Source organism: Oncorhynchus clarkii, chromosome 19, assembly GCF_045791955.1.
Source record: "Oncorhynchus clarkii lewisi isolate Uvic-CL-2024 chromosome 19, UVic_Ocla_1.0, whole genome shotgun sequence".
Lineage (NCBI taxonomy): Eukaryota > Metazoa > Chordata > Actinopteri > Salmoniformes > Salmonidae > Oncorhynchus > Oncorhynchus clarkii.
In genome coordinates, this window is record NC_092165.1 from 2,013,494 (window position 1) to 2,034,733 (window position 21,240).

At 53.1% G+C, this 21,240-nt stretch overlaps 1 protein-coding gene across 4 annotated transcripts in view; it reads right to left on the reverse strand.

Moving 5' to 3' along the window:
* Positions 1-21,240, reverse strand: part of LOC139374580 (PDS5 cohesin associated factor A) — an 85,453-nt gene that overhangs the window by 37,256 nt on the left and 26,957 nt on the right. For 3 of the 4 annotated variants that reach the window (XM_071115583.1, XM_071115584.1, XM_071115585.1), the window contains exons 6-16: positions 21,031-21,157; positions 19,999-20,079; positions 18,858-18,998; positions 16,649-16,764; positions 16,442-16,536; positions 15,817-15,962; positions 11,070-11,221; positions 10,658-10,771; positions 5,553-5,634; positions 5,275-5,323; positions 1,669-1,808 (exon numbers count right to left, since the gene is read on the reverse strand). In XM_071115583.1, coding sequence (XP_070971684.1) covers positions 1,669-1,808; positions 5,275-5,323; positions 5,553-5,634; positions 10,658-10,771; positions 11,070-11,221; positions 15,817-15,962; positions 16,442-16,536; positions 16,649-16,764; positions 18,858-18,998; positions 19,999-20,079; positions 21,031-21,157 — 1,243 coding nt within the window. Of the gene's footprint in view, positions 1-1,668; positions 1,809-5,274; positions 5,324-5,552; positions 5,635-10,657; positions 10,772-11,069; positions 11,222-15,816; positions 15,963-16,441; positions 16,537-16,648; positions 16,765-18,857; positions 18,999-19,998; positions 20,080-20,129; positions 20,149-21,030; positions 21,158-21,240 lie in introns of those variants that run through there. The other variant, XM_071115586.1, reaches the window with a different exon arrangement.

Here is a 21,240-nt window from a genome sequence, read left to right on the forward strand (position 1 = left end):
GCGACTCTGGGATGCTGGCCTTCTAGGCAGAGTTCCTCTGTCCAGTCTCAATGTCAACAGTGAAGAGGCGACTCCGGGATGCTGGCCTTCTAGGCAGAGTTCATCTGTCCAGTCTCAACGTCAACAACTGAAGGGGCGACTCCGGGATGCTGTCCTTCTAGGCAGAGTTCCTCTGTCCAGTCTCAACGTCAACAGTGAAGAGGTGACTCCGGGATGCTGTCCTTCTAGGCAGAGTTCCTCTGTCCAGTCTCAACGTCAACAGTGAAGAGGAGACTCCGGGATGCTGTCCTTCTAGGCAGAGTTCCTCTGTCCAGTCTCAACGTCAACAGTGAAGAGGAGACTCCGGGATGCTGTCCTTCTAGGCAGAGTTCCTCTGTCCAGTCACAACGTCAACAGTGAAGAGGAGACTCCGGGATGCTGTCCTTCTAGGCAGAGTTCCTCTGTCCAGTCTCAACGTCAACAGTGAAGAGGAGACTCCGGGATGCTGTCCTTCTAGGCAGAGTTCCTCTGTCCAGTCTCAACGTCAACAGTGAAGAGGAGACTCTGGGATGCTGGCCTTCTAGGCAGAGTTCCTCTGTCCAGTCTCAACGTCAACAGTGAAGAGGAGACTCTGGGATGCTGTCCTCTAGGCAGAGTTCCTCTGTCCAGTCTCAACGTCAACAGTGAAGAGGCGACTCCGGGATGCTGTCCTTCTAGGCAGAGTTCCTCTGTCCAGTCTCAACGTCAACAGTGAAGAGGTGACTCCGGGATGCTGTCCTTCTAGGCAGAGTTCCTCTGTCCAGTCTCAACGTCAACAGTGAAGAGGAGACTCCGGGATGCTGGCCTTCTAGGCAGAGTTCCTCTGTCCAGTCTCAACATCAACAGTGAAGAGGAGACCCCGGGATGCTGTCCTTCTAGGCAGAGTTCCTCTGTCCAGTCTCAACGTCAACAGTGAAGAGGAGACTCCGGGATGCTGGCCTTCTAGGCAGAGTTCCTCTGTCCAGTCTCAACGTCAACAGTGAAGAGGAGACTCCGGGATGCTGGCCTTCTAGGCAGAGTTCCTCTGTCCAGTCTCAACGTCAACAGTGAAGAGGCGACTCCGGGATACTGGCCTTCTAGGCAGAGTTCCTCTGTCCAGTCTCAACGTCAACAGTGAAGAGGAGACTCCAGGATGCTGGCCTTCTAGGCAGAGTTCCTCTGTCCAGTCTCAACGTCAACAGTGAAGAGGAGACTCCAGGATGCTGTCCTTCTAGGCAGAGTTCCTCTGTCCAGTCTCAACATCAACAGTGAAGAGGAGACTCTGGGATGCTGTCCTTCTAGGCAGAGTTCCTCTGTCCAGTCTCAACGTCAACAGTGAAGAGGAGACTCCGGGATGCTGGCCTTCTAGGCAGAGTTCCTCTGTCCAGTCTCAACGTCAACAGTGAAGAGGTGACTCCGGGATGCTGGCCTTCTAGGCAGAGTTCCTCTGTCCAGTCTCAACGTCAACAGTGAAGAGGAGACTCCGGGATACTGGCCTTCTAGGCAGAGTTCCTCTGTCCAGTGTCTGTGTTCTTTTCCCATCTTAATCTTTTATTTTTATTGGCCAGTCTGAGATATGGCTTTTTATTTGAAACTCTGTCTAGAAGGCCAGCGTGTGTGTGTGTTGGTGTGTGTGTGTGTTGGTGTGTGTGTGTGTGTGTGTGTTCTCACCACACAGAGTTCAGCCTGTTTACAGGAGCAGGTTGGGCTGATGAGAGTATCCAGCTGGACTCTGAGCTTCTCATCTTCTCCTAACACCTGGTTAAACCGCTTCATGAAGTCCTGGGCCTTACCAGCATCAGGGAGGTTCTCTGGGGGGGGGGGAGAGGGAGTAGAAAAGAGAGAGAGAGAGGGGGAGGATTAGCGGGAGAGAGAAAAAAGGAGAGAGGGGAGAGAGAGGGAGTGTCATTCCAAATGTGTTTTATTGTGAAACATTAGCATGCATACACGACGACTATCCCCCCTCCCCTCAGCCCCAAACCCAGGAGTCGCCCCTCCCCCCAGCCCCAAACCCAGGAGTCAGCCCCTCCCCCCAGCCCCAAACCCAGGAGTCGCCCCTCCCCCCAGCCCCAAACCCAGGAGTCGCCCCTCCCCCCAGCCCCAAACCCAGGAGTCGCCCCTCCCCCCAGCCCCAAACCCAGGAGTCAGCCCCTCCCCCCAGCCCCAAACCCAGGAGTCGCCCCTCCCCCCAGCCCCAAACCCAGGAGTCGCCCCTCCCCCCAGCCCCAAACCCAGGAGTCACCCCACCCCCAGCCCTAAACCCAGGAGTCACCCCTCCCCCCAGCCCCAAACCCAGCAGTCCCTCCTCCCCCTCAAACCCAGCAGTCCCTCCTCCTCCCCAAAACCCAGCAGTCCCTCCTCCTCCCCAAAACCCAGCAGTCCCTCCTCCTCCCCAAAACCCAGCAGTCCCTCCTCTCCCCAAACCCAGCAGTCCCTCCTCCCCAAACCCAGCAGTCCCTCCTCCCTCCTCCCCAGCAGTCCCTCCCCTCCCTCCTCCCCAAACTCAGCAGTCCCTCCTCCCTCCTCCCCAAACAGCAGTCCCTACTCCCCAAAACCCAGCAGTCCCTCCTCCCCAAACCCAGCAGTCCCTCCTCCCTCCTCACCAAACCCAGCAGTCCCTCCTCCCTCCTCCCCACACAGCAGTCCCTCCTCACCAAACCCAGCAGTCCCCCCCCAGCAGTCCCTCCTCCCCCCAGCCCCAAACCCAGCATTCCCCCCACCCAGGCAGTCCCTCCTCCCTCCTTCCCAAACCCAGAAGTCCCTCCTCCCCAAACTCAGCAGTCCCTCCTCCCTCCTCCCCAAACTCAGCAGTCCCATCTCCCTCCTCCCCAAACCCAGCAGTCCCCCCCCAGCAGTCCCTCCTCCCCCCAACCCCAAACCCAGCAGGCCCCAAACCCAGCAGTCCCTCCTCCCCCAGCAGTCCCTCCTCCCCAAACCCAGCAGTCCCCCCTCCCCCGGCCCCAAACCCAGCAGGCCCCAAACTCAGCAGTCCCTCCTCCCTCCTCCCGAAACTCAGCAGTCCCTCCGCCCCAAAACCCAGCAGTCCCTCCTCCCTCCTCCCCAAACCCAGCAGTCCCTCCTCCCTCCTCCCCAAACTCAGCAGTCCCTCCTCCCCAAACCCAGCAGCCCCCCCCCAGCAGTCCCTCCTCCCCCCAGCCCCAAACCCAGCATCCCCCCCCAGCAGTCCCTCCTTCCCAAACCCAGCAGTCCCTCCTCCCCAAACTCAGCAGTCCCTCGTCCCTCCTCCCCAAACTCAGCAGTCCCTCCTCCCTCCTCCCCAAACTCAGCAGTCCCTCCTCCCCAAACCCAGCAGTCCCTCCTCCCCAAACCCAGCAGTCCCCCCTCCCCCGGCCCCAAACCCAGCAGTCCCTCCTCCCCAAGCAGTCCCTCCTCCCAAAACCCAGCAGTCCCCCCTCCCCCGGCCCCAAACCCAGCAGGCCCCAAACTCAGCAGTCCCTCCTCCCTCCTCCCCAAACTCAGCAGTCCCTCCTCCCAAAACCCAGCAGTCCCTCCTCCCCAAACCCAGCAGTCCCTCCTCCCTCCTCCCCAAACCCAGCAGTCCCTCCTCCCCAAACCCAGCAGTCCCCCCCTCCCCCGGCCACAAACCCAGCAGGCCCCAAACCCAGCAGTCCCTCCTCCCCCAGCAGTCCCTCCTCCCCAAACCCAGCAGTCCCCCAGGCCCAAACCCAGCATCCCCCCCCCCCAGCAGTCCCTCCTCCCTCCTTCCCAAACCCAGCAGTCCCTCCTCCCTCCTCCCCAAACTCAGCAGTCCCTCCTCCCTCCTCCCCAAACTCAGCAGTCCCTCCTCCCTCCTCCCCAAACCCAGCAGTCCCCCCCCAGCAGTCCCTCCTCCCCCCAGCCCCAAACCCAGCATCCCCCCCCCCAGCAGTCCCTCCTCCCTCCTTCCCAAACCCAGCAGTCCCTCCTCCCCAAACTCAGCAGTCCCTCCTCCCCAAACTCAGTCCCTCCTCCCTCCTCCCCAAACCCAGCAGTCCCTCCTCCCCCAGCCCCAAACCCAGCAGTCCCTCCTCCCCCAGCAGTCCCTCCTCCCCAAACCCAGCAGTCCCCCCTCCCCCGGCCCCAAACCCAGCAGGCCCCAAACCCAGCAGTCCCTCCTCCCCAAACCCAGAAGTCCCCCCTCCCCCGGCCCCAAACCCAGCAGGCCCCAAACTCAGCAGTCCCTCCTCCCTCCTCCCCAAACCCAGCAGTCCCTCCTCCCCCAGCCCCAAACCCAGCAGTCCCTCCTCCCCCAGCAGTCCCTCCTCCCCAAACCCAGCAGTCCCCCCTCCCCCGGCCCCAAACCCAGCAGGCCCCAAACCCAGCAGTCCCTCCTCCCCAAACCCAGCAGTCCCCCCTCCCCCGGCCCCAAACTCAGCAGTCCCTCCTCCCTCCTCCCCAAACTCAGCAGTCCCTCCTCCCTCCTCCCCAAACCCAGCAGTCCCTCCTCCCCAAACCCAGCAGTCCCTCCTCCCTCCTCCCTGAACCCAGCAGTCCCTCCTCCCTCAACCCAGCAGCACCCCCACCCGAGCAGTCCCTCCCCCCCAGCCCCAAACCCGGCATCCCCCCCCAGCAGTCCCTCCTCCCTCCTTCCCAAACCCAGCAGTCCCTCCTCCCCAAACTCAGCAGTCCAATCTCCCTCCTCCCCAAACTCAGCAGTCCCTCCTCCCTCCTCCCCCAACCCACCCGTCCCTCCTCCCCCCAGCCCCAAACCCAGCAGTCCCTCCTCCCCCAGCAGTCCCTCCGCCCCCAGCAGTCCCTCCTCCCCAAACCCAGCAGTCCCCCCCCCCCAGCCCCAAACCCAGCATCCCCCCCCAGCAGTCCCTCCTCCCTCCTTCCCAAACCCAGCAGTCCCCCCTCCCCCGGCCCCAAACCCAGCAGGCCCCAAACCCAGCAGTCCCTCCTCCCCCAGCAGTCCCCCCTCCCCCGGCCCCAAACCCAGCAGGCCCCAAACCCAGCAGTCCCCCCCCCAGCAGTCCCTCCTCCCCCCAGCCCCAAACCCAGCAGTCCCTCCTCCCCCAGCAGTCCCTCCTCCCCCAGCAGTCCCTCCTCCCCAAACCCAGCAGTCCCCCCTCCCCCGGCCCCAAACCCAGCAGGCCCCAAACCCAGCAGTCCCTCCTCCCACCGCAGTCCCTCCTCCCCAAACCCAGCAGTCCCCCCTCCCCCGGCCCCAAACCCAGCAGGCCCCAAACCCAGCAGTCCCTCCTCCCCCAGCAGTCCCTCCTCCCCAAACCCAGCAGTGCCCCCCCCCCAACCCAGCGGTAGAGAGAAGTCACTCACTGCTAATGGTCATCAGCTTTCCAAACATGGCTGTGGTGTTGGCTTCAGACTGCAGAGAGGAAAGAGACCAGGTTACAAGAGGTGTGTGTGTATGTGTTGTAGTGTAATGAAGAGGCGTGTGGTGTGATGAAGAGGAGTGTAGTGTGATGAAGAGGAGTGTAGTGTGATGAAGAGGCGTGTGGTGTGATGAAGAGGCGTGTGGTGTGATGAAGAGGCGTGTGGTGTGATGAAGAGGAGTGTGGTGTGATGAAGAGGTGTGATGAAGAGGCGTGACTCACGGCAGGTAGTTTGTGAAGGTCGAGCAGTTCTCTGACCAAACCTCTCAACATGTTCTGACACTTCCACATCTCATTCAGAGCCCTGAGAGACAGCGAGAGAGAGAGAGAGAGAGAGACAGAGACGAGAAGGGAGGGAGAGACAGAAAGAGAGAGAGAGCGAGAGAGAGAGACAGAGAGGAGAAGGGAGGGAGAGACAGAGAGAGAGAGACAGAGACGAGAGACAGAAACAGAGACAGACAGAGAGAGGGAGAGACAGAGAGCGAGAGAGAGAGAGGGAGACAGAGAGAGAGAGGGAGACAGAGAGAGAGAGGGAGACAGAGAGAGACAGAGAGAGAGAGGGAGACAGAGAGAGACAGAGAGAGAGAGGGAGCCAGAGAGAGACAGAGAGAGAGAGGGAGACAGAGAGAGACAGAGGATATGGAACAATACAATCAGAATACAATAGTTTAACCCAGAAGCCAAACTGACCACCATTTAACCCAGGCTGAACCCTGGAAAGACTCTCTGACAGCATCAGGAAGGAAATGGATCAACACTGATCTACAGGAGGCCTCATTATAACCATTCAGCCTGGTTTCAGAGAGGGGCAGCTTCCCTGATATCAGGAACCAGGTGCTCATAACACCAATACAGTCCATTCCGCCTGGTTTCAGAGAGGGGCAGCTTCCCTGATATCAGGAACCAGGTGCTCATAACACCAATACAGTCCATTCAGCCTGGTTTCAGAGAGGGGCAGCTTCCCTGATATCAGGAACCAGGTGCTCATAACACCAATACAGTCCCATTCAGCCTGGTTTCAGAGAGGGGCAGCTTCCCTGATATCAGGAACCAGGTGCTCATAACACCAATACAGTCCCATTCAGCCTGGTTTCAGAGAGGGGCAGCTTCCCTGATATCAGGAACCAGGTGCTCTTAACACCAATACAGTCCATTCAGCCTGGTTTCAGAGAGGGGCAGCTTCCCTGATATCAGGAACCAGGTGCTCATAACACCAATACAGTCCATTCAGCCTGGTTTCAGAGAGGGGCAGCTTCCCTGATATCAGGAACCAGGTGCTCTTAACACCAATACAGTCCCATTCAGCCTGGTTTCAGAGAGGGGCAGCTTCCCTGATATCAGGAACCAGGTGCTCTTAACACCAATACAGTCCATTCAGCCTGGTTTCAGAGAGGGGCAGCTTCCCTGATATCAGGAACCAGGTGCTCATAACACCAATACAGTCCATTCAGCCTGGTTTCAGAGAGGGGCAGCTTCCCTGATATCAGGAACCAGGTGCTCTTAACACCAATACAGTCCCATTCAGCCTGGTTTCAGAGAGGGGCAGCTTCCCTGATATCAGGAACCAGGTGCTCTTAACACCAATACAGTCCCATTCAGCCTGGTTTCAGAGAGGGGCAGCTTCCCTGATATCAGTCCATTCAGGAAGTATTCAGACCCCTGGACGTTTTACCCATTTTGTTACTTTACAGACGTTTTCTACAATTGATATATACCCCATGACGAAGCCACTACACCCCATGACGAAGCCCCATGACGAAGCCCCATGACGAAGCCCCATGACGAAGCCCCATGACGAAGCCACTACACCCCATGACGAAGCCCCATGACGAAGCCACTACACCCCATGACGAAGCCACTACACCCCATGACGAAGCCCCATGACGAAGCCACTACACCCCATGACGAAGCCCCATGACGAAGCCACTACACCCCATGACGAAGCCACTACACCCCATGACGAAGCCACTACACCCCATGACGAAGCCCCATGACGAAGCCACTACACCCCATGACGACGCCACTACACCCCATGACGACGCCACCACACCCCATGACGAAGCCCCATGACGAAGCCACTACACCCCATGACGAAGCCACTACACCCCATGACGAAGCCACCACACCCCATGACGACGCCACCACACCCCATGACGACACCACTACACCCCATGACGAAGCCACTACACCCCATGACGACGCCACTACACCCCATGACGACGCCGCTACACCCCATGACGAAGCCGCTACACCCCATGACGAAGCCACTACACCCCATGACGACGCCACTACACCCCATGACGACGCCACTACACCCCATGACGACGCCGCTACACCCCATGACGAAGCCGCTACACCCCATGACGAAGCCACTACACCCCATGACGACGCCACTACACCCCATGACGAAGCCACTACACCCCATGACGAAGCCCCATGACGAAGCCACTACACCCCATGACGACGCCACTACACCCCATGACGAAGCCACTACACCCCATGACGAAGCCACTACACCCCATGACGAAGCCCCATGACGAAGCCACTACACCCCATGACGACGCCACTACACCCCATGACGACGCCACTACACCCCATGACGACGCCACTACACCCCATGACGACGCCACTACACCCCATGACGACGCCACTACACCCCATGACGACGCCACTACACCCCATGACGAAGCCACTACACCCCATGACGAAGCCACTACACCCCATGACGACGCCACTACACCCCATGACGAAGCCACTACACCCCATGACGAAGCCCTTACACCCCATGACGCCACTACACCCCATGACGACGCCACTACACCCCATGACGACGCCACTACACCCCATGACGAAGCCACTACACCCCATGACGAAGCCACTACACCCCATGACGAAGCCACTACACCCCATGACGAAGCCACTACACCCCATGACGAAGCCACTACACCCCATGACGAAGCCACTACACCCCATGACGCCACTACACCCCATGACGACGCAACTACACCCCATGACGAAGCCACTACACCCCATGACGAAGCCACTACACCCCACGACGAAGCCACTACACCCCATGACGAAGCCACTACACCCCATGACGAAGCCACTACACCCCATGACGAAGCCACTACACCCCATCACGAAGCCACTACACCCCATGACGAAGCCACTACACCCCATGACGAAGCCACTACACCCCATGACGAAGCCCCATGACGAAGCCACTATACCCCATGACGAAGCCACTACATCCCATGACGAAGCCACTACACCCCATCACGAAGCCACTACACCCCATGACGAAGCCACTACACCCCATGACGAAGCCCCATGACGAAGCCACTATACCCCATGACGAAGCCACTATATACCCCATGACGACGCCACTACACCCCATGACGAAGCCACTACACCCCATGACGAAGCCACTACACCCCATGACGAAGCCACTACACCCCATGACGACGCCACTACACCCCATGACGACGCCACTACACCCCCTGACGAAGCCCCATGACGAAGCCACTACACCCCATGACGAAGCCACTACATCCCATGACGAAGCCACTACATCCCATGACGAAGCCACTACACCCCATGACGAAGCCACTACACCCCATGACGAAGCCCCATGACGAAGCCACTACACCCCATGACGAAGCCCCATCACGAAGCCACTACACCCCATGACGAAGCCACTACACCCCATGACGAAGCCCCATGACGAAGCCACTATACCCCATGACGAAACCCCATGACGAAGCCACTACACCCCATGACGAAGCCCCATGACGAAGCCACTACACCCCATGACGACGCCACTACGCCCCATGACGAAGCCACTACACCCCATGACGACGCCACTACACCCCATGACGAAGCCCCATGACGAAGCCACTACACCCCCATGACGAAGCCACTACCCCCCATGACGAAGCCCCATGACGAAGCCACTACACCCCATGACGAAGCCACTACACCCCATGACGACGCCACTACACCCCACGACGACGCCACTACACCCCACGACGAAGCCACTACACCCCATGACGCCACTACACCCCATGACGAAGCCACTACACCCCATGACGAAGCCACTACACCCCATGACGAAGCCACTACACCCCATGACGCCACTACACCCCATGACGACGCCACTACACCCCATGACGAAGCCACTACACCCCATGACGAAGCCACTACACCCCATGACGAAGCCACTACACCCCATGACGACGCCACTACACCCCATGACGAAGCCCCATGACGAAGCCACTACACCCCATGACGAAGCCACTACACCCCATGACGAAGCCACTACACCCCATGACGAAGCCACTACACCCCATGACGAAGCCCCATGACGAAGCCACTACACCCCACGACGAAGCCCCATGACGAAGCCACTACACCCCATGACGACGCCACTACGCCCCATGACGAAGCCCCATGACGAAGCCACTACACCCCATGACGAAGCCACTACACCCCATGACGAAGCCCCATGACGAAGCCACTACACCCCATGACGAAGCCACTACACCCCATGACGACGCCACTACACCCCATGACAAAGCCACTACACCCCATGACGAAGCCACTACATCCCATGACGACGCCACTACACCCCATGACGAAGCCACTACACCCCATGACGAAGCCACTACAACCCATGACGAAGCCACTACACCCCATGACGAAGCCACTACGCCCCATGACGAAGCCACTACACACCACAACGAAGCCACTACACCCCACGACGACGCCACTACACCCCATGACGAAGCCACTACACCCCATGACGAAGCCACTACACCCCATGACGCCACTACGCCCCATGACGAAGCCACTACACCCCATGACGAAGCCACTACACCCCATGACGCCACTACGCCCCATGACGAAGCCACTACACCCCACGACGACGCCACTACACCCCACGACGAAGCCACTACACCCCATGACGAAGCCACTACACCCCATGACGAAGCCACTACACCCCATGACGAAGCCACTACACCCCATGACGAAGCCACTACACCCCATGACGAAGCCACTACACCCCATGACGAAGCCCCATGACGAAGCCACTACACCCCATAGTCGTTTAAGTTTTGTTTAGTCTGACTGTTAGTTCTCAAAGATAATCATATTTAATATATAGATCCATTATCTCATCTACAAACTTTATGTCTGTTCTTAGTCGTTTAAGTTGACAAAAAGATTTCACACCAAAAATGTGTTTTTTTCACGGGTTTGTACTTTAACCCAAAAAAGGCCTGGTTAGGTGTGTGTGTGTGTGTGTGTGTGTGTGTGTTTGCACTAACTTGACAGCGTTGGTATCCAGACAGGCATACAGGTAGTAGAGACATTTCATCTTCTCCTCAGTGTCCAGACTGTGGGGAACCATGTACTGAGCAAATATCTTCTCTACTAACAACCTACAGACAGAGAGAGAGAGAGAGAGAGAGAGAGAGAGAGAGAGAGAGAGAGAGAGAGAGACACACACAGAGAAAGACACAGAGAGAGACACAGAGAGAGATGTGGATAAGAACCTAGAATATCCCAAAACAACACATGTAAATGGTTTAGTAGGATTAATTAAGAGTCTGTGTCCGTCGCAGTGTGTTGTCGATGCTGTTCTGGTAGTAGATGTGTGTGTGTGTGTGTGTGTGTGTGTACTTGTCGTCGATGCTGTTCTGGTAGTAGGTGTGTGTGTGTGTGTGTGTGTGTGTGTACTTGTCGTCGATGCTGTTCTGGTAGTAGATGTGGAGCAGCTTGTCTTTGATCCAGGAGATCTTCTGGGCCTGTTCCTTCCCAGCCTCATGATGGAGACAGTACTTCTTAAACAACTGGGCCAAACCCATCATCGCCTCCTTACGAACCCTCCACTATGGAGGAGAGGAGAGAGAGGGGAGAGGGGAGAGAGGAGAGAGGAGGAGAAAGGGGAGAGGGGAGAGGGGAGAGGGGAGAGGGGAGAGGAGAGAGGAGAAGAGGGGAGAGAGGAGAGGAGAGAGAGGGGAGAGGGGAGAGGGGAGAGAGGAGAGAGGAGGAGAAAGGGGAGAGGGGAGAGGGGAGAGGGGAGAGGGGAGGAAGAGGGAAGCAAGAAAGGAGGAGAGGGGAGAAGAGAGGAAGGGGAGGGGAAGGAAGTACGAGTGGAGGAGAGGATGATGAGGTAAGAGGGGACGAGGATGAGGAGGAGCGAGGAGAGAAAGAAAGATAAACATAACAAACAAACTATTACTTTCCAAAACAAAGTGATGAGAATGAAAAGAGGTCAGGTGAGAACTGAGAAGGTAGAGGTCAGGTGAGAACTGAGAAGGTAGAGGTCAGGTGAGAACGGAGAAGGTAGAGGTCAGGTGAGAACTGAGAAGGTAGAGGTCAGGTGAGAACTGAGAAGGTAGAGGTCAGGTGAGAACTGAGAAGGTAGAGGTCAGGTGAGAACTGAGAAGGTAGAGGTCAGGTGAGAACTGAGAAGGTAGAGGTCAGGTGAGAACTGAGAAGGTAGAGGTCAGGTGAGAACTGAGAAGGTAGAGGTCAGGTGAGAACTGAGAAGGTAGAGGTCAGGTGAGAACTGAGAAGGTAGAGGTCAGGTGAGAACTGAGAAGGTAGAGGTCAGGTGAGAACTGAGAAGGTAGAGGTCAGGTGAGAACTGAGAAGGTAGAGGTCAGGTGAGAACTGAGAAGGTAGAGGTCAGGTGAGAACTGAGAAGGTAGAGGTCAGGTGAGAACTGAGAAGGTAGAGGTCAGGTGAGAACTGAGAAGGTAGAGGTCAGGTGAGAACTGAGAAGGTAGAGGTCAGGTGAGAACTGAGAAGGTAGAGGTCAGGTGAGAACTGAGAAGGTAGAGGTCAGGTGAGAACTGAGAAGGTAGAGGTCAGGTGAGAACTGAGAAGGTAGAGGTCAGGTGAGAACTGAGAAGGTAGAGGTCAGGTGAGAACTGAGAAGGTAGAGGTCAGGTGAGAACTGAGAAGGTAGAGGTCAGGTGAGAACTGAGAAGGTAGAGGTCAGGTGAGAACTGAGAAGGTAGAGGTCAGGTGAGAACTGAGAAGGTAGAGGTCAGGTGAGAACTGAGAAGGTAGAGGTCAGGTGAGAACTGAGAAGGTAGAGGTCAGGTGAGAACTGAGAAGGTAGAGGTCAGGTGAGAACTGAGAAGGTAGAGGTCAGGTGAGAACTGAGAAGGTAGAGGTCAGGTGAGAACTGAGAAGGTAGAGGTCAGGTGAGAACTGAGAAGGTAGAGGTCAGGTGAGAACTGAGAAGGTAGAGGTCAGGTGAGAACTGAGAAGGTAGAGGTCAGGTGAGAACTGAGAAGGTAGAGGTCAGGTGAGAACTGAGAAGGTAGAGGTCAGGTGAGAACTGAGAAGGTAGAGGTCAGGTGAGAACTGAGAAGGTAGAGGTCAGGTGAGAACTGAGAAGGTAGAGGTCAGGTGAGAACTGAGAAGGTAGAGGTCAGGTGAGAACTGAGAAGGTAGAGGTCAGGTGAGAACTGAGAAGGTAGAGGTCAGGTGAGAACTGAGAAGGTAGAGGTCAGGTGAGAACTGAGAAGGTAGAGGTCAGGTGAGAACTGAGAAGGTAGAGGTCAGGTGAGAACTGAGAAGGTAGAGGTCAGGTGAGAACTGAGAAGGTAGAGGTCAGGTGAGAACTGAGAAGGTAGAGGTCAGGTGAGAACTGAGAAGGTAGAGGTCAGGTGAGAACTGAGAAGGTAGAGGTCAGGTGAGAACTGAGAAGGTAGAGGTCAGGTGAGAACTGAGAAGGTAGAGGTCAGGTGAGAACTGAGAAGGTAGAGGTCAGGTGAGAACTGAGAAGGTAGAGGTCAGGTGAGAACTGAGAAGGTAGAGGTCAGGTGAGAACTGAGAAGGTAGAGGTCAGGTGAGAACTGAGAAGGTAGAGGTCAGGTGAGAACTGAGAAGGTAGAGGTCAGGTGAGAACTGAGAAGGTAGAGGTCAGGTGAGAACTGAGAAGGTAGAGGTCAGGTGAGAACTGAGAAGGTAGAGGTCAGGTGAGAACTGAGAAGGTAGAGGTCAGGTGAGAACTGAGAAGGTAGAGGTCAGGTGAGAACTGAGAAGGTAGAGGTCAGGTGAGAACTGAGAAGGTAGAGGTCAGGTGAGAACTGAGAAGGTAGAGGTCAGGTGAGAACTGAGAAGGTAGAGGTCAGGTGAGAACTGAGAAGGTAGAGGTCAGGTGAGAACTGAGAAGGTAGAGGTCAGGTGAGAACTGAGAAGGTAGAGGTCAGGTGAGAACTGAGAAGGTAGAGGTCAGGTGAGAACTGAGAAGGTAGAGGTCAGGTGAGAACTGAGAAGGTAGAGGTCAGGTGAGAACTGAGAAGGTAGAGGTCAGGTGAGAACTGAGAAGGTAGAGGTCAGGTGAGAACTGAGAAGGTAGAGGTCAGGTGAGAACTGAGAAGGTAGAGGTCAGGTGAGAACTGAGAAGGTAGAGGTCAGGTGAGAACTGAGAAGGTAGAGGTCAGGTGAGAACTGAGAAGGTAGAGGTCAGGTGAGAACTGAGAAGGTAGAGGTCAGGTGAGAACTGAGAAGGTAGAGGTCAGGTGAGAACTAGGTGAGAACTGAGAGGTCAGGTGAGAACTGAGAAGGTAGAGGTCAGGTGAGAACTGAGAAGGTAGAGGTCAGGTGAGAACTGAGAAGGTAGAGGTCAGGTGAGAACTGAGAAGGTAGAGGTCAGGTGAGAACTGAGAAGGTAGAGGTCAGGTGAGAACTGAGAAGGTAGAGGTCAGGTGAGAACGGAGAAGGTAGAGGTCAGGTGAGAACTGAGAAGGTAGAGGTCAGGTGAGAACTGAGAAGGTAGAGGTCAGGTGAGAACTGAGAAGGTAGAGGTCAGGTGAGAACTGAGAAGGTAGAGGTCAGGTGAGAACTGAGAAGGTAGAGGTCAGGTGAGAACTGAGAAGGTAGAGGTCAGGTGAGAACTGAGAAGGTAGAGGTCAGGTGAGAACTGAGAAGGTAGAGGTCAGGTGAGAACTGAGAAGGTAGAGGTCAGGTGAGAACTGAGAAGGTAGAGGTCAGGTGAGAACTGAGAAGGTAGAGGTCAGGTGAGAACTGAGAAGGTAGAGGTCAGGTGAGAACTGAGAAGGTAGAGGTCAGGTGAGAACTGAGAAGGTAGAGGTCAGGTGAGAACTGAGAAGGTAGAGGTCAGGTGAGAACTGAGAAGGTAGAGGTCAGGTGAGAACTGAGAAGGTAGAGGTCAGGTGAGAACTGAGAAGGTAGAGGTCAGGTGAGAACTGAGAAGGTAGAGGTCAGGTGAGAACTGAGAAGGTAGAGGTCAGGTGAGAACTGAGAAGGTAGAGGTCAGGTGAGAACTGAGAAGGTAGAGGTCAGGTGAGAACTGAGAAGGTAGAGGTCAGGTGAGAACTGAGAAGGTAGAGGTCAGGTGAGAACTGAGAAGGTAGAGGTCAGGTGAGAACTGAGAAGGTAGAGGTCAGGTGAGAACTGAGAAGGTAGAGGTCAGGTGAGAACTGAGAAGGTAGAGGTCAGGTGAGAATTGAGAAGGTAGAGGTCAGGTGAGAACTGAGAAGGTAGAGGTCAGGTGAGAACTGAGAAGGTAGAGGTCAGGTGAGAACTGAGAAGGTAGAGGTCAGGTGAGAACAAAGAACTGAGAAGGTAGAGGTCAGGTGAGAACTGAGAAGATAGAGGTCAGGTGAGAACTGAGAAGGTAGAGGTCAGGTGAGAACTGAGAAGGTAGAGGTCAAGTGAGAACTGAGAAGGTAGAGGTCAGGTGAGAACTGAGAAGGTAGAGGTCAGGTGAGAACTGAGAAGGTAGAGGTCAGGTGAGAACTGAGAAGGTAGAGGTCAGGTGAGAACTGAGAAGATAGAGGTCAGGTGAGAACTGAGAAGGTAGAGGTCAGGTGAGAATAAAGAACGGAGAAGGTAGAGGTCAGGTGAGAATAAAGAACGGAGAAGGTAGAGGTCAGGTGAGAATAAAGAACGGAGAAGGTAGAGGTCAGGTGAGAATAAAGAACTGAGAAGGTAGGTCAGGTGAGAACTGAGAAGGTAGAGGTCAGGTGAGAACTGAGAAGGTAGAGGTCAGGTGAGAACTGAGAAGGTAGAGGTCAGGTGAGAACTGAGAAGATAGAGGTCAGGTGAGAATAAAGAACGGAGAAGGTAGAGGTCAGGTGAGAATAAAGAACGGAGAAGGTAGAGGTCAGGTGAGAATAAAGAACTGAGAAGGTAGGTCAGGTGAGAACTGAGAAGGTAGAGGTCAGGTGAGAACTGAGAAGATAGAGGTCAGGTGAGAATAAAGAACTGAGAAGGTAGAGGTCAGGTGAGAATAAAGAACGGAGAAGGTAGAGGTCAGGTGAGAATAAAGAACTGAGAAGGTAGGTCAGGTGAGAACTGAGAAGGTGAGAACTGAGAAGGTAGAGGTCAGGTGAGAACTGAGAAGGTAGAGGTCAGGTGAAAATAAAGAACTGAGAAGGTAGAGGTCAGGTGAGAACGGAGAAGGTAGAGGTCAGGTGAGAATAAAGAACTGAGGTCGCACCCTCTTGTCCAGGGTCCTCTCCCTCACGAAGCCCAGCAGTTGGTCGTTAACCAGGTTCAGGTCTTTCTTCCCGGCGTTGATGATCGTTACGATGACGTCGTGTCGGATCGCCTCCTCTGGGTCATGTGATCGCACTTTCAGGAACTCTGATTGGACGATACAGACATATTTGGTTAGGGCAGCGTCTCCCAAACTCGGTCGTGGGACTTCAAAGAAGGTCCCTGTGAGGTCTTTAAAACCAGGTCTGGAAGGTTCCTCAGACACCTAAAACCAGGTCTGGAAGGTTCCTCAGACACCTTTAAAACCAGGTCTGGAAGGTTCCTCAGACACCTAAAACCAGGTCTGGATGGTTCCTCAGACACCTTTAAAACCAGGTCTGGAAGGTTCCTCAGACACCTTTAAAACCAGGTCTGGAAGGTTCCTCAGGCACCTTTAAAACCAGGTCTGGAAGGTTCCTCAGACACCTAAAACCAGGTCTGGAAGGTTCCTCAGACACCTTCAAAACCAGGTCTGGAAGGTTCCTCAGACACCTACCTACCTGAGGTCTCTGGCCAGGTCTGGAAGGTTCCTCAGACACCTACCTACCTGTGAGGTCTCTGGCCAGGTCTGGACAGTTGACACCTACCTGTGAGGTCTCTGGCCAGGTCTGGATGGTTCATCAGACAGTGGGAAGCGAACTTGACCGACTCAAGCCTCACTGGGACATGGATGTCATTGAACCTGGGGATGGAGCACACAAACACCTTGTTGACGCAAAGCACCTCTACTACACGTGTGTGTGTGTGTGCACCCAAGCGTGTGCGTGCGGCTGTGTAACGTGTGTGTGTCTCACCGTCCCAGGAAGCATTGCCACAGCGGTCTGTTCTGAGTGGCCAGTTCTGAGTCTTTGGCTCCAAACAGCTTGGCCAGCAGTCTGACCACAGCTAGACGCTCTTCTCCGTCGTTACTCTGCAACACACAGACAAATTAGATTAGAAATTAGATTAGAAATTAGATTAGACTTTAAATACATTTTAATTCAACGGTCGTATTTTGGGTCTAGTAGATGCGTGTGTGTGTGTCCAGGGTTTTTTCTGGAAGGAAATAGGGCTTAGGTGGGTGGGCTTGGCGTGAGGCTGGCTAGTACATATATCTAATTTTACTATATACCCCGGTATTGATAAACGGACCGGTTGAAGGTTTTAATTTTTTTTTACTTTACCTTCTATACTGAACAACAATATAGAACTTGACATGTAAAGTGTTGGTCCCATGTTTCATGAGCTGAAATAGAAAAGATCCCAGAAATGTTAAAAAACGCACAAAGTTTCTCTCTCAAATTTGGTGCAAGAATTTGTTGACATCCCTGTCAGTGAGCATTTCTCCTTTACCAAGACAATCAATCTACCTGACAGGTGTGGCATGTCAAGAAGCTGATTAAACAGCATGATCATTACACAGGTGCACCTTGTGCTGGGGGGGGGGGACAATAAAAGGTCACTTTAAAATGTGCAGTTTTGTAACACAACACAACGCCCACAGATGTTTCATGTTTAGAGGGAGCGTGCAGTTGGCATGTTGACTGCAGGAATGTCCACAAGAGCTGTTGCCAGAAAATTTGAATGTTCATTTCTCTACCATAAGCCGCCTCCAACGTCATTTTAGAGAATTTGGCAGTACGGTGGAGGTGGGGTTACGGTGTTTGTTGATGTCAACGTTGTGAACAGGGGGCCCCATGGTGGAGGTGGGGTTATAAGTTCTCCAGAGGGCCCCATGGTGGAGGTGGGGTTGTGGTGTTTGTTGATGTCAACGTTGTGAACAGGGGGCCCCATGGTGGAGGTGGGGTTATAAGTTCTCCAGAGTTCCCCATGGTGGAGGTGGGGTTATAAGTTCTCCAGAGGGCCCCATGGTGGAGGTGGGGTTATAAGTTCTCCAGAGGGCCCCATGGTGGAGGTGGGGTTATAAGTTCTCCAGAGGGCCCCATGGTGGAGGTGGGGTTATGGTATGGGGGCAGGCGTAAGCGACGGACAACAAACACAATTGCATTTTATCGATGACAAATTGAATGCACCGTGACGAGATCCCGAGGCCCGTTGTGGTGCCATTCATCCTCCACCATCACCTCATGTTTCAGGGTGATAATGAACGAACAGAGATACCGTGACGAGATCCTGAGGCCGTTCATCCTCCTCCATCACCTCATGTTTCAGGGTGATAATGAATGAACAGAGATACCGTGATGAGATCCTGAGGCCCGTTGTGGTGCCATTCATCCTCCACCATCACCTCATGTTTCAGGGTGATAATGAACGAACAGAGATACCGTGACGAGATCCTGAGGCCGTTCATCCTCCTCCATCACCTCGTGTTTCAGCATGATAATGAATGAACAGAGATACCGTGATGAGATCCTGAGGCTGTTCATCCTCCTCCATCACCTCATGTTTCAGGGTGATAAAGCACTGCCCCATGTCACAAGGATCTGCACACAATTCCTGGAAGCTGAAAATGTCTCAGTTCTTCCGTGTCCTGCATACTCACCAGGCATGTCACCCCTACCATGCTCCTGGATCAGATCATTACAACCCCCCTGTGTGTGTCAATGTGTCCTATACCTTGAGTTTAAACTCTAGCTGGGGGGGGGGGGGGGGGGGGGTCGATGGAGAACAGCTCCTGGATCAGATCATTACAACCCCCCTGTGTGTGTCCTATACCTTGAGTTTAAACTCTAACTGGGGGGGGTCGATGGAGAACAGCTCCTGGATCAGATCATTACAACCCCCCCTGTGTGTGTCCTATACCTTGAGTTTAAACTCTAGCTGGGGGGGGGGTCGATGGAGAACAGCTCCTGGATCAGATCATACAACCCCCCCTGTGTGTGTCCTATACCTTGAGTTTAAACTCTAGCTGGGGGGGTCGATGGAGAACAGCTCCTGGATCAGATCATTACAACCCCCCTGTGTGTGTCCTATACCTTGAGTTTAAACTCTACTAGCTGGGGGGGTCGATGGAGAACAGCTCCTGGATCAGATCATACAACCCCCCCTGTGTGTGTCCTATACCTTGAGTTTAAACTCTAACTGGGGCATGACGGACGTGAGCAGCAGAGGGTCGATGGAGAACAGCTCCTGGATCAGATCAAACACGTGCTCTGACAGATCACTGACTGAAGACTTGCCCATCACCAGCACCTGGTTAAAGAACTGGAGGGGGGAGAGAGGAAGAGGGGGAGAGAGAGAGGGGGGAGGGAGGAAGAGGGGGAGGGAGGAGGGGGGAGGGAGGAAGGGAGAGAGAGAGAGAGAGAGAGAGAGGGAGAGAGGGGCAAAGAGGGCAGGGAGGGAGGGGCAAAGAGGGCAGGGAGGGAGGGAGGGAGGGGCAGGGAGGGAGGGTGGGGCGGGGGGGAGGGAGGGAGGGGCAGAGAGGGAGGGAGGGAGGGGCAGGGATGTTACTTGGTCTGAATGGTATATCTACACACACACACACACACACCAATATATATGTACACAAACACATCAATATATAGTACACACACACACACACACACACACACACACACACACATATATATATATACATATATACACACACACGTACTATACACATATATATATATATATATATATAGTACAGGTGTATACATATATATAGTGTATAGTATAGGTATATATATATATATATATATATATATATATATATATATATATATATAGTGTATAGTACAGGTATATATATATATATAGTGTATAGGAAAGGTATATATATAGTGTATAGTATAGGTATATATATATACCTATACTATACACATATATATATATATATATATATATATATATATATATATATATATATATATATATATATATGTGTATAGTATAGGTATATATATATATATAGTGTATAGTACAGGTATATATATATATATATATATATATATATAGTGTAAAGTATAGGTATATATATATATATATATATATAGTGTATAGTATAGGTATATATATATATATATAGTGTATAGTATAGGTATATATATATATATATATATATAGTGTATAGTATAGGTATATATATATATATATATATATATAGTGTATAGTATAGGTATATATATATATATAGTGTATAGTACAGGTATATATATATATATATATATAGTGTATAGTATAGGTATATATATATATGTATGTATTAGTTTACAGTACTAACGTTTGCGATGCATGTTTCTATGGTCTGAACGGTCCTCTTCAGCAGAGTCTTGGCCAAGTCGTACGCCTGCTTATTCAGGTTCTGGACAGGAGGAGAGAGGATCAAACAGGTATCAGGTTGATCAGTGTTACCTTGTGAGCAGGTATCAGGTTGATCAGTGTTACCTTGTGAACAGGTATCAGGTTGATCAGTGTTACCTTGTGAACAGGTATCAGGTTGATCAGTGTTACCTTGTGAACAGGTATCAGGTTGATCAGTGTTACCTTGTGAGCAGGTATCAGGTTGATCAGTGTTACCTTGTGAACAGGTATCAGGTTGATCAGTGTTACCTTGTGAACAGGTATCAGGTTGATCAGTGTTACCTTGTGAGCAGGTATCAGGTTGATTAGTGTTACCTTGTGAGCAGGTATCAGGTTGATCAGTGTTACCTTGTGAGCAGGTATCAGGTTGATCAGTGTTACCTTGTGAGCAGGTATCAGGTTGATCAGTGTTACCTTGTGAACAGGTATCAGGTTGATCAGTGTTACCTTGTGAGCAGGTATCAGGTTGATCAGTATGGTGCGTTACCTTGTGAGCAGGTATCAGATTGAAGCGTTACCTTGTGAGCAGGTATCAGGTTGATCAGTGTTACCTTGCGAGCAGGTATCAGGTTGATCAGTGTTACCTTGTGAGCAGGTATCAGGTTGATCAGTGTTACCTTGTGAGCAGGTATCAGGTTGATCAGTGTTACCTTGTGAACAGGTATCAGGTTGATCAGTGTTACCTTGTGAACAGGTATCAGGTTGATCAGTGTTACCTTGTGATCAGGTATCAGGTTGATCAGTGTTACCTTGTGAACAGGTATCAGGTTGATCAGTGTTACCTTGTGAGCAGGTATCAGGTTGATCAGTGTTACCTTGTGAGCAGGTATCAGGTTGATCAGTGTTACCTTGTGAGCAGGTATCAAGTTGATCAGTGTTAACTTGTGAGCAGGTATCAGGTTGATCAGTATGGTGCGTTACCTTGTGAGCAGGTATCAGGTTGATGCGTTACCTTGTGAGCAGGTATCAGGTTGATTAGGATGGTGTCCAGTAGTTCCTGTGTGACTCCGTCTCCCTCCATTATTATAGAACTCATCAGATCCAACATGTGCATCTGGACCTTCTGATTGTGACTGTTACTGTAAGGGGGAGAGGGGGAGGGGGGAGAGAGGGAGGGGAAGAGAGAGTAGAGAGAGGGGGGCGAGAGGTCAGAGGGGGCGAG